This window comes from Balaenoptera musculus, chromosome 20, assembly GCF_009873245.2.
Source record: "Balaenoptera musculus isolate JJ_BM4_2016_0621 chromosome 20, mBalMus1.pri.v3, whole genome shotgun sequence".
Taxonomy (NCBI): Eukaryota; Metazoa; Chordata; class Mammalia; order Artiodactyla; family Balaenopteridae; genus Balaenoptera; species Balaenoptera musculus.
In genome coordinates, this window is record NC_045804.1 from 47876173 (window position 1) to 47889559 (window position 13387).

Consider the following 13387-nt stretch of genomic DNA (forward strand, 5'->3'; position numbering starts at 1 on the left):
CTCAACACAGCAGCAAGAATGATCCTGTTAAAGTGCACGGTCACGTCATTCCTCTGACTTCTCAGCTTGCGGTAAAAGTCCTCATGGAGATGCAGCCACGTATGACCTTTCCTCCCCTCACGTGACCTCTCCCTCCCTCATCTACTGCAACTATGCTGGTGTCCTGGCTCTTCCTCCCATCTCCAGGGCATTTGCAGGTGCTCTTCCTTCAGACACCTGCAGAGTTCATTCCTCCACCTCCTCTTGCATGCACCCAAATGTCACCTTCTCCATGAGCATTCTCCTGACCACTCTATTTAAAACTGCCACCCCACCTCGCCCCGGCATTCCCTCCCACCTTCCCTGCCTTCTTTCTCTTCATAGTATTGATACATCTCATCAACACAAAGTTGACTTATTTATTATCTTCTCCCCCTAAAAGCACCAGGAGGGCCGGGATTTTTGTGTGTTGCTTACTGATATATCTCTAGCACCTAGAGTGCTGGGCACAGAGGAGATGTTCCATAAATATGCAATGAATTAAGTAATTTGGTTAAGAAGTGAGCCAGGGAAGAGGTTACCTCTAACTGAGGTGGTCCTAGGAGTGAGAGACACTGAGTTACGAAAATAGCGTTGTCCGGGATGTCCAGAGACCTGGGTGTAAGTTCACCCAATGATCATGTGACCCCACACAGGCCCTCAACTACTGAGTCTGTTGCCTAATCTATAAAATAGGAATACAAATTTCTGTCTTTCCTCCCTCCTTGGGTGCGTGGGGAAGCAAGAGATAATAAGTGCAGAAGCCCTTTGTGGGCCATGAGGGGAAAGGGGAGGAAGTGAGCGATCCGTCCTGGTGAGGGGTTTGCCCAGGTAAGCCTTCAGGAGGAAGTTAACTGCAGAAACCGTGACGACTGGATTCAACTCACTGAGAGAGGGTGGTGGCCAACTGTAGCTCAGCGACACAAAACAGCTTATTCTTGCAGGCCTTCTCGTAGGGCAGCTGTAACCAGACAGAGAGGGGCAGGATCAGCCCAGGGACCCCGCCATCCCCGCCTTGCTTCATGATCTTCTCCTTAGGACATTCCTGTCCCTCCTGCTGACTCTGAGAAGTGCAGGTAAAGGTTGACAGGCTGGGGCTGTGTCCACATGGCCATGAGAGCTGTGATTGTGACATTCCTTGGCTTGTCAGGAATGGGGATGTGCTTGGTCCTACAACATAGGTACCATGCGTCAGGCCACTGGCCAAGGTCAAAAATGGGGTGACCTTTGTGAAACGGTGGGAGTGCCTGTCACTTTCATATTATGCTAATTAAGCAGCAACACTCACAACTCACTATTTTGAACATTTGGGGGAGGAAAACCCAGGTGAAGAAAAGCTTCCTTAGTCCCCTTAAGTAGAGCAGCAACAGCAGGGGACAAAAGGGGGTACATAACCAAATATTGTCAAGGTCCAGTCCCGTGAGGTCCTGTACCCCCATGGCTAGTCTTCTCTGTAGGTTAAATATTCCCCCTTGCAATCTTGCCTACACCAAACAAATTCAGAAAGTCGCACTGGGTCCAAAAGGCCCAGTCAAGGTTGAAAAGCTCCAGCTCAGGCTGAAAAATCAAGTTTTCTAAAGGAGCTGGTCTATTTTTTATTCTGAAGGAACCACAGCCAGCTCTCTAACTGGGGAATCTCTGCATTTATCTTCCCAGCAGCCAGTGACCATCGCAGCAGCTTTATTAAACAGCAGCAAGGACTGTTTCCAGCAAGGACCTGGAGCTAGAGTGGGAGTCCAGAGCTAGAAAGAAAACCTTCTGCTTCCCAGAGAAGGGAGATGCAGTTCGCAGAAGTCAGAGCTTGGAGCTCTATCTGACTGGGTCAACAATTGGGGGCAGGCTTTTTTAGTTTTGTTTTTAATACAGCCAAGCAGCCTGCTCTCTTTCAGCAGGATTACAACACCCTAAGCTCCCAGCTAGAACTCATTCTCTGGAAACATCTATGTGCCTAACCTAACACCAAATCATTTCTCCTCATCCATTTTATCAGTGGGATAATTTTTTTAAAATCTCTTTGCCAAACCATCAAACTAATAATTGATTAAGGTAAGAATCCTGAATGGATGTTAAACAGGATATATGCATAATCTCAAAGCATCTCCCCATAAGATACTTATTAATTACAAAGGGAAATAGCACCAGGAATGGAACAAATTAACATGATGTGCCTTGGATACAATGCACTTAGAGGGATGAGACTTCATTTCTGGGATATTCCTGCCCAAAATGCATAACCTGAATCTAACCATGAGGAAACATCAGACAAAGTCAGGCTGAGGAACATTCTACAGTATAAATGGCCTGTACCCTTCAAGGATGTTAAGGTCATTAAAGACAAAGAAAGACTGAGAAATTATTCGAGATTAAAGGAGACTAAACAAAAGTAATGAATTATCCTGATCCAGAAAAAAAGTTTTTTCTTTTGCTAAAAAGGACATTAATAGGACAACTGGTGATATTTGAATAAAGTTTGTAGATTATAGTATTTCATCATTGTAAATTTCCTGATTTTGATCACTGTACTGTGGTTATGTAAGAGAGTGTCCTTGTTTTTTAGGAAATACATACTGAAGTATTGGGAGTAAAGAGGCATCATATCTGTAACTAACTCTCAAATGGTTCAGAAATATAAATTTCTGAGACTACATATGTATATATGTAAGATATATATGAGATTTTATATATATAGAGAGAGAGAGACAGAGAATAAAGCAAATGTGATAAAAGGTTGAAATGTTAACCTTTGGGGAATCTGGATAAAGGATGGGAATTCTTTGGACAATTCTAACTTTTTAGTAAGCAAAATATTTCAAACTAAAGTTTTCTTAAAACAGAATATATATAATTAGTGATAATCTACTTATTGACAAAACTTTATTATATTAGTTCTCCCAGTCTTTTCTGAACCATCTAAGTGTCAATGCCAAATTTTAAAAATTTAGAAAATTAATATACTATATAAATTTAAAATAAATTTGCCTAAAAAATTAAAATGAGAATCTGCTCATCGGGAACCTGATTCTCCCTCTTCCTGGGCAGACGAGCAATAGGAACAGTCACCCTGGTTATGTTGTTCTCTTATTTCTATTTACCATTTGTGATTGATGCATTGGGTGTTAACCAAAACTGGAGCTAAAGGCTTATATAACTGAATTAATATAGAGCATTCTTGTACAAATATTGGACAGTTGTGAGTGTCCTATGATTACCTAGAAATATACTTCTGCTACCTGAAGATTTTCTGTGCCAGCATGAACTACTCTTGGCTTATTTTTATTTTTGGAGATTCAATGCATTCCAGCTAACTGTAATTATTACTTTTCAATGCTCATGTTATCACTTCTTTGATCCTGCTGATTTTTCTGTACCCCATAAGACTGTCTAAATGAATACTGACAGAATACCCCAGGGGGCCAGGGCCTGAGTGGGAACAAAATCTCCTTAGATATAGAATCAAGAAATTTTACTGTTTTGTTTCCCTCTCTGATTTCCTGTAGTTATGAGAAAAGTTTTTTGTGACACTATCCATCTGCTAGGGTATAGGTCTGGTGGGCCATTCAGCCTGAAGGCCTGGGCAGGACCTGGGCAGGCAGGTATGCCAAAGGGCATCCTCTCTGCAGCGCGGGGCAGGTGGGCTCCAGTCCAGTCCCCACACAGGACCCTCACCACACCATTATCAGAGACTCTTGCCAAGGTGGGCAATGTATTCATATGCTTCATTAAATATGTAGCAGGCACTTTTTGTGAACATAAAAGAACTAGCCTTGGGGGTGGTTTGGAGACGTGTATTACCCACCAGTGAGGTCCTGGGCAAATTAACACCATCTCAGGAACTCTATATCCCCATTTGTACAGTGAGGGGCCTAAATGCTGTCTGAAGACCCTCCCAACTTTAACATTCTTTGAAGATAGGGGAGCAGGTACTTTTAGGGGGATGGATCCCAGGAGAGTCTGGTCCTAGCTGAGTCACCTGGAAGATGGCAGAGGGCTCAGCATAGAAGTCCAGGATAGGCTGGGGATGGTCCCTCCGGCCCTCGGGGGTCTGGAGTTGGTAGCTGACCTTGACACTGATGTTGGAGAAGCAGTCCTCCTGACAGAGCTGCAGAGTCACCAAGGAATGCAGGGTTGGAGTTGGATGTGGGGGAGAAGATGACAAGGAGAATACTTTTAACTTTGATGTAGTCACAATAAGAAATAAACAATGAAAGTGGTAAGCCAGGATTCCTAAGCCTCTTCCAAATAAGTCAGGCTGCCAAGAGCACTGGGAAAATCTCCCTTGATCTGCCATGGTCTCGGGCATCATAACTCCTTATGGTTCCTGCCCCAGTCACAAAGGGATTCTGGCCATTGGGAGTTAAAAACTGGCCTCGGCTTTATTCAGAGTACAAAGGGGACCCACGAAAGGGAAGAGTCATGGTCACATCTGTGTTTACAAAGATCTTTCTCCAAGCAACACGGAGGATATACTAGAGAAATAAAAACTGAAGACCAGGAGATGGCCTGGGATGCTGTTTGACATTCTCTTTGTTTATTGAGCCTTTTTGCCAGGTGGGAGCTTTGAACACCTGAGAGTAGGTGAGCACGATTCCCAGGTGGAAAAGGTAGTTATGCTTGTATTTAAGGAAGCCATAGGTTTGCTAGAAACTCGTTCTTAATCCATTTAACAATCAACAGACGTGGGAACAGATGTGTAGTAAGAAGCATAATTTACGAGTTTATTGGAATAAATGATCCTTTTAGGTCCACAACTCTGGGTCCTGTCAGGCTCTGGGTTCTGACAAATACATTTTTCATGACTCTAGGCACATTTGTCAGGAGTAAACTTTTGTAAATCACAACTTTTGTCTTTCTATTTCTACTTTCTCTCGTTCAGGTTTTCTGATGTTGACTCACGCAAGGGCCCTCTGCCCCACTTTTATTATCAGGTGAGGGAGGGAGCCCTGTTATTCCCAATTTATTACCAAGAAAAAATGTCAGCAATTAGAGAATTTCCCTTTTTGTCCAGTTTCTAGGAAGCCAGAGATCTACTTAGTGTTCAATTTTGGTAGGTTTCTTTTTTTTCTGGCCACTCTGCACAGCATGCGGGATCTTAGTTCCTGACCAGGGATCAAACCCATGCCCCCTGCAGTGGAAGTGAGGAGTCTTAACCACTGGACCGCCAGGGAATTCCCTCGGTAGGTTTCTTTAATTTGGATTTCTGGTACCATAACTCCCACCTCCCATGCCATCATGTGGTTCTTTTTTTTTTTTTTTGGCCGCACCGTGCCGCTTGTGGGATCTTAGTTCCCTGACCAGGGATCGAATCCGGGCCCTCAGCAGTGAAAGCACAGAGTACTAACCATTGGACCGCCAGGGAATTCCCCCATCATCTGGTTCTCAATCTATTATGATTATTTCAGTTGCCTCATTTGTGTGTATGGGTATGTGTGTTTCAGTGCATGCACCTCAGTTCTTTTCTCAACAACACAGACCCCTCTAGACTTTTCTGGAAACTCCTCCACTTACCTGTCCCTCTGTGGGAACCAGCAGGAAGGGCTCACAGAGACGGGGGCCCGTGCCCCACTCCCTAAGGGAGCTCTGACACAGCCTCTCATCTGAACACTGCAGCCTTTTCCTCTGCTTCACCACATCCACGTCCAAAGTGAAGTTCAGAGAGGTCTCTTTGAGGCCTGGGAATGAAGACCAGGTCTTCCTGATGAGACTGGGACAGGCAAGCCCCAGACAGAGGGCCCTCCCATGAGTCCCTCCTGAGTGGTGCCCCCACGTAGGCACTTCCCCAAGTTTCTTCTTCATTTCAAAGGTGCTTTTCTCATGTCTTCTGGCACCCAGCTAGGGTCCCTCAGTGCACCAGCCCCAAACCTGGAGCAGCACATCCCAGGGGCTGAGTCACTCTTCCCTAGGGGAAGAAGCGCTTGGGGGGAGGCAGGGATTGAGGGGGAAAATGAGGAGGAGCAAAAAGTCAAGGAATGGAGAGAGAAACCATAGAGTAAAACCTGAGGATAACAGAGCTGGAGGCACCTTGTAGACTACCTGGGCCAGCTCCCTTACTGTGGAGAAAAGAAACCAGGGCCCAGAGAGTGAAAGACGCCCTCCCAGTGTCACACAGCCACCCAGCAGCTGCCATTCGGGCTCTGTGGCCTGAATCTTTCAGCCTATACAGCTGGAACTGATAGGCCTGCCCTTTCCTAATTTACAGATTTGATCATGGACTCTTGCAGTAAAGCCAGCCCACCTGGGAGAGCACATTCTGACCTGCAGGAAGCAGGGAGACACCTCCAGGATTGTTACTGAGAGATTAAGCCCTGGGGACGGTTGCTGGGGGATTGTTCTGGCGGGGATCTCTTGGGTTGGCAGTAAGTACCTGGGTTGTGAAAGCCATGCCTTCTGGAAGTTCTCCCAACCAGTGCCAACTAAGGGGATGGGAAGGGGGGCCAGGCCTCCGGCAGGTTATCCAATCCCCCTGGGCCAGGGAGACACGGTGAGCAGGGAAGGGGAGAAGATGTAAATCAGGGAGAAAGAGGACAGGCACTTCTCAGGAGCCCTACACACATGCACAGGCGTGGGCACAGTAGGTGGAGATGGAGAAGTGCCGGCCTTTTTCTGAGTCTTCTTTCAGAAACTCAACCCTTCAACCCAAGGAAGGGATCCAGTGCCCCTTTTCCCAACAGGGTCAGAGAGACCCCTTCAGAGTGTAGACTTGACAGCAGATCACCCTTTTCTGGGGCGGTTCCCATTAAATTGAACCTAAGGTCAAAGGAGCTAAAGTCTAATAGAGGGATTTCATAACACCCTGCCCCCACCCAGCCCTCTTTTCCTGCCCCCCACTGAAGCCAACAGGGACTGACCACAGCACTGGACGGGTCAACTAGGTTGCCTGTTACCTGACTCAGCAGCTGGTGACACATAGCTGACTTCAAAACACAAATTCACATTCACGGTGCTGTGGAAGCCAATGGGCAGTGCCTTGGGGGTGAAGGTCATGGACAGCTTCAGACGAACCACAGGTCTTGAGCTAAACAAGATAGCAAAGAGGACCATGAGAAGGGACCACAGGACTTCTGGATCAGTGCCTGGGCTCTTTCCTTCATTCAGTGTATATATATTGAACACCTCTCTTATGCCAAGTGCTATTCTGAGTCTTCAGGGTACTACAGGGAAGAGATAAGGCCTGCTCTAGTGGGAAAACAGACAACAAGCAAATAAACAAGAAGAAACAGGAAAATCCTTTGTACAGGAAATGCTATGATAAAAATAAAATAGGATTGGGACTTCCCTGTCGGTCCAGTGGTTAAGACTCTGCGCTTCCACTGCAGGGGGCCCGGGTTCGATCCCTGGTCAGGGAACTGAGATCCTGCATGCCACGCAGTGTGGCCGAAAAATAACTAACTAACTAACTAAATAAATAAATAAAATAGGATAAGGTAATAGAGACTGGGGGCTACTTAGCTGGTGGTCAGGGATGGCCTCACAAATGAGGAGACGTTTAAGTTGAGCTCTGTTACCGAGAAAGAGCCCGCTCTGTGAAGATCTAGGGGAACTGCATTATAGGCAGAAAGCACAGCTGATACAAAGGGCCTGTGGTAGGAATGAGTTTGCTTTGTTTGAGGAACACAAAAGTCAGCATAACTGGGGCACAATTAGTGAGACAGAGAGTAGACAAGTGGCGGGGATGGAGGGGTCTGCAGGGCCAGGCCATGGTAAGGAATTTCGATTTTACTCTAAGTGGGAACCACTGAGGGGTTTTGAGCAGCAGAACGAAGGGGTCTCTCTGGCTGCTGTGTGGAGAACGGAGCACAGGGAGTGGAAGCAGGGAAGGACGCCATGGCAGTGGTCCAGGCGAGAGGTGACAATGTCATGTACTAGGAAGTACTTTGGAGGCAGAGCCAACAAAAGCTTGTTGATGGGATGGCAGGGAAAGGAAAAAGAGGAATCAAGGATGACTCTTGCGTTTTTATCCTGAACAAATGGCACCCTTTGCTGAGATGGGAAGCTCGGGGAGGGGCGGGTGGGTAGAATGAAGGGTGGGTGGGAATGAGTCCTTTTTTTTGGCCGCCCCATGGGGCTTGGGGGATCTTAGTTCCCTGACCAGGGACTGAACCCATGCCCTCTGCAGTGAAAGCACCGAGTCCTAACCACTGGACCGCCAGGGAAGTCCCCTTTTTTGTTTTGTTTTTAGACATGGTAACTTTGCAATGCCTGTGTTGAATAAACAGCCGAGTCTGGAGCTTCGCGGAGAGCACAGGGCAGATTGGTGCCCCGCCAGATTATTTATAGCCATGGGACTTGATCACTCACTTAGGGATGGAGCACAGAAGCTCTGAAATTAATAATAGTAATAATAGCAGCCATCACTGAGCACCGTGCTAAATATTTTGCATAGATCCTCTCAGTCCTCATAACTCTGTGAGGTAGGTGCATTGTTATTCCCATTTATAGATAAGAAAATTGGGACTTAGAAATTCTGCCCAAGGGCACACCGTTAAGTGCAAGCTGAGGTTCAAACCCAGTTGGGCAGAGCCGGTGCCCTTAACCACTGCACTTACTCCCTCCCATCAGTGCCTGGTGTCTTCATGAGGTCACTTAGGGCAGGGCAACCGGGTGAAGCTGCCAGAAGGCAGAGCAGACCCCTACCGGAGCACAGCCGCCTGGCCCAGAGCGCCCACAGTGATGTCAGCAAGGCCGTCGCCACTGAAATCTAAGCCACCTGCCACCGATGTGCCGAAGTACCGGAGTCCTGGGGCCACCACTGAGGCTCTGATCCTCTGTGGATCGAGAAACACAAGGTGTCAGGGAGGGAAAGGGGTTTCCTTTTGGTTTAATTCAATCAGCAGATTAGCCTTTGTCCCCACCCCAGGGAGCCCTCAGCTGAGGAACTGGAAAGAAAACGTCAAGGTTCTCCCAGGGAGGCTTGAAGGGGGGTGGGGCTTGACAGGGAGAGTAAGGAGAGCAGGGGGTGGGGAAGAGTAGGGTCGTCCCAGGAAACAGTCAGGGGTCAGTGCAGTGGGCACAGGGAGTACTGGGCACGAGCAGTCCTCCCGTGGGGCTGAGGGGAGGGTGGCTCTGAACTGCGTTTCAGAAACACCACTGAAGCCCAGAGCGGACGATGGGGAAGAGGAAGGAGCCAGGGCAGGGGTGGTGGGGATGGAGAGGAGGGGCTGGGTTTGGGAGACAGTAGGCTCTTTAGGAGGCAGAGGCCGACAGGCTGAGCTGAGGTTTGGGAGACAGTAGGCTCTTTAGGAGGCAGAGGCCGACAGGCTGAGCTGAGGTCTGGGATTAGCCCGGTTTCTGCTGTGAGCAGGGGAGGGGGAGGGCCCAGAGGAGCAGCAGGTCTAGGGAAGAGGATGCTTTCAGCTGGGCATCCTGAGAGTGAGACGCTGGAGGCCGTCCAGGGGAGGGGCTCAGGAGCAGCTGGACACACAGGGCTGAAGCCTGGAGAGAAACTGCAGCTGGATGTGAGTGAAAGTGCCCATAAAAGATGTAGCGTGGAAGTTGGCAATGGATTCCTGGGGGGTGAGAGCTCGGCTTGGGGTGGGGGGAGGGGCTGGGTGGGAAACAGGAGCCAGAGAAGGGACAGAGAGAGGAGAGAGGATCTGAGGCAGGTCCATGGTCAGGAAAGCCGAAGAAGGAGGGAGTCACAGGTCAGGAAAGTACATGGATGTTGGCCCAACCTCTAGCCCCACGGGCAGGGTCTGAGCTGAGAACCTCCAAGTGACTTCTGTCCTTCAGCGCCCTGGGACCTGCCTGGTACTTAGGACTGGAGCTGGCTTGGGTCTCAGGCCATCATATCTGGGGAAGGTCAGAGTCCCAGAGTAGAGGCAAGAGAGAGCCCTGCGGATCACCTGTGGCTGGTAGGTAGCGAGGTCAGCCAGCTGGTTGGTAGAGTGTCCATTGTAGATGTACACGCTGCCGAAGCCTACACCATCATCTGCCCCAAAGTCTTCCAGGGGGGCCCCGATGGCCACATCTATGAGCTCATCCTGACTGATATCCCCCACCGTCGCCATGGCAAAGCCAAATCGCGCATAAGTTAACCTGGGGTGCCCACTCAGCGTGCGTACCAAGGAGAAGGAACCATCCTGTAAGGCAGAGAGGCAGCTCAGCCCTCAAGACAGGGATGCGGGGTGCCCACCCCATTGCCACCCCAGGAAGCATGCTCAGGGACTTGTTGATTCTGGTTCTCCAGCAGGGAGGGAGTCTGTGGCTCAGAAGAGGCAAGAGACCTTCCCAAGTTTGCACAGTGAGTGAGTGGTGAAGCTGGAGTCCTCCTGCCTTGCAGTCCAGGACCAAGAGCTGCACCCCTCTGCTCCCATGATTGGGGTACTGGACTGGCAATCAGGAGGCCTGGCTTCTCGCCTTGGTTCCACCACACACTTGCTCTGTAAACTGGAGCAAGTCTCAACATCACTGAGCCTCAGCTTTCTCATCTGTAAAATGGGAGTAACAGCTACCTCCCATAGTTACTGTGAGAAACAAGTGAGATCACAGACAGGATGTGCTTTGTCAACCGTGCAGCTATTTGCGATGTCATCATCATCAACATGAGATGATGGGGTGGGGAAAGTAAGAAAGTGGGGGAGGGGACGGAGGGGAGCAGTCAGCCCACCAGGCTGCCATCCACCCTGAGCTCCCATCACCGCCCTCTGGTGCAAGGCAGGGCCGGGGCGCTCCCAGCCTCTGTCACCTCAGCCCCAGGCTGAGCAGCCACAGCCTCAGCCAACTTGCGAAGATGGTGACTCTCTCACCTGCTTGTTCACACGGTACACATAGACTCTGCCCTCCTCGCCTTGAACGTGGTAAAACGGGGCGGCCACCAGCAACAAGTCTGTGGTCCCATCCATGTCGACGTCCACAGGGCACAGCTCAGAGCCAAAATAGGACCCCATCTGCAGGCCAGAGAGAACGCAGCTCACGGGGAGTGCCGGGGAGGCACGTCCCCACCGCCAGACCCCTCAGCAAAGCTAGACCTCTGCTCTTGCTCTTCCTGGACCACCAAATTTGGGTCAGACCAGATCAATTTGTTCACCAGAATAACACAGGAGACTGGGTGAACAGCCTGATCCCCCACGACGGGGGAAACCAGCTGGCGCTCAGACACACAGAGCCGGGGCGGAGGCTGAGTTCTGCCTGAGTTCTGCCCAGGCTGGGTCCCCAACCCACTGTGTGCCCTGGAGCCCACCCCTTTCCCTCCGGGACCTCCAGATCCCCATCTGTGATAACGGGGGTGGGGGTCCTTCTCCAGCAGTACCTGCTCGCCCTCCAGCACCGGTACAAAGTTGGTCTCTTTGCCCTCCTTCCGGAGCTCAAACACAGCCCCTCGCTGCTTGTGCCGTGGAGCCCCTGCCACATAGGAGAGGCCACAGGCCTTGTGTAGCACAGCCACCGAGTAACCTGTGGGGGGTGGGGAACTGTGATCAGGACCTCCCACCGGGCCACTCCTTTGCCCCTCCCCCCACCTTCTCGGCCAGGACTTCGAAGCAGCTTGGGCAGGGAGGCAGAAATGGAGAGACTATCCTTCTCATCCTTTTAAAATCATCAGCGGTGGCTCCACTTACCCATGCGGCTGCTCACACACATGTGCCCCACTACGTAGATGGGATAGACACACCCGATCATACATACAGCTTCACTCAAAATACACTCCACACACATTCATCACCCACGTTCATCACAAACGCAGTGCATGAAGACTGAGGAGGGGTGAAGGGTCACCCACCGCCATTACTAATGGAGAGGCCCTACCTCCCTAGGCAGCTGCCTGGCCCTGGCGCTTTGGTACCAAACAGGCCTAATTCTCAGCCTCAGGCTCCCTAAGTGGGGCCCGTCCCTCAGTCCATGTGACCGACCTGGGCCCTCCCCAGCTAGGAAGCCCACTGCAGCCTGTGTCCCTGTACAGGCCCCGCCCACACCCAGGTAGCCTCCAGGCCCCGCCCTCACCCAGGTAGCTGTACTGCACAGCCTTGGCATCCACTGCCGTCTGGTTCAGGAAGCGGCCCTTGCGGCTGCTCGTGTTGTAGAACAGCGTGCCCCCCGACCAGTCGAAGGCCCCTACAGCACCGAGCAGCACCTGCCCCTGCAGGGGAAAAGGGTTGGCGGCCATCTGGGCGGGAGGGACCCAGGGCCAGCCAGGGTGGCCTTGGGTCTACCTGCCAGCACAGCAAACCTTGCAGGGGGGATGAGGGGCATTCAATGCACCCGGACAGAGACGCAGGAGGAAGGCGAGAGGCAAACACTGGGTTCCTGCCTTGTACCCATGACCCTGTCAGGGCAGCTGTCCTTGCAGTACCAGCAACCCCTGGGGCAGAAATCCAACCCGGGGCCCAGATGTTGAGCATTTAAAAAAGTATGACTGAGGGACTTCCCTGGTGGCACAGTGGTTAAGAATCCGCTTGCCAATGTAGGGGACACAGGTTCGAGCCCTGGTCCGGGAAGATCCCACATGCCGCGGAGCAACTAAGCCCGTGCACCACAACTACTGAGCCTGCGCTCTAGAGCCTGTGAGCCACAACTAGTGAGCCCTCGTGCCACAACTACTGAAGCCTGTGTGCCTAGAGCCCGTGCTCTGCAAGAGAAGCCCCCACTCGCCGCAGCTAGAGAAAGCCCGCGTGCAGCAACGAAGACCCAACACAGCCAAAAATAAATAAATTAAAATAAATTAAAAAAAAAAAAAAGTATGACTGAGCAAAATGGGGCTCATGTCCTCCGAGGCTGCACAGCCTGAGTCTGGCACCCAAGGCCCACCTGTGTCGAGTGACGTGCTAACCGCGCTTCCACCACATGCAAGGACGGTGTCCTCACTGCCCGTATCCCTCCCCGTCTGTGGGGAACAGGGCCTCTGGTGGGGAGAAGTACCCGGCTTGGTAGGCAAGCCCACCCAGGCCTGGGTGTTACCAGTCTGTGTTAAGGAAGCTGCTTAATCCTTGAGCGCAGGACGAAATGACCTCCTGTTATAAACAGGGCCATTCTCTCCTTGACCTCAAAGGTCCAGGTTAGGGTGAGCACACAGAAGTGTTTTCCTTTGTCCTAAAATGGCTCTTTCATGGGACTTCCCTGGCCGGCGGTCCAGTGGTTAAGACTTTGCCTTCCAATGCAGGGCGCACAGGTTTGATCCCGGGTTGGGGAGCTAAGATCCCACATGCCTCGGGGCCAAAAAAACAAAATATAAAACAGAAGCAATATTGTAACAAATTCAATAAAGGCTTTAAAAATGGTTCACATCAAAAAATCTTTACGAAAAAAAAAAGTCTTAAATTGGCTCCTTCAGAGCCCTCACCACAGGAGGGCACTGAGAGCCAGGGGACCCTGAGTCCCTGGGAATCGCCAGGGCCCCTCCTCTGTGGAGAGCCTGCCTGGTGCTGAGTCGGCCACGTAC

The 13387-nt window shown here is 50.7% G+C and overlaps 1 protein-coding gene across 1 annotated transcript in view; it reads right to left on the reverse strand.

Annotated features, from left to right (window-relative positions):
• The window catches only part of ITGAE (integrin subunit alpha E), a 68843-nt gene that overhangs the window by 17629 nt on the left and 37827 nt on the right, over positions 1-13387 (reverse strand). The window contains exons 12-20 of the mRNA XM_036836310.1: positions 11953-12088; positions 11264-11406; positions 10761-10901; positions 9858-10094; positions 8650-8780; positions 6900-7030; positions 5524-5687; positions 3989-4117; positions 906-979 (exon numbers count right to left, since the gene is read on the reverse strand). Coding sequence (XP_036692205.1) covers positions 906-979; positions 3989-4117; positions 5524-5687; positions 6900-7030; positions 8650-8780; positions 9858-10094; positions 10761-10901; positions 11264-11406; positions 11953-12088 — 1286 coding nt within the window. The remainder of the gene's footprint in view (positions 1-905; positions 980-3988; positions 4118-5523; positions 5688-6899; positions 7031-8649; positions 8781-9857; positions 10095-10760; positions 10902-11263; positions 11407-11952; positions 12089-13387) is intronic.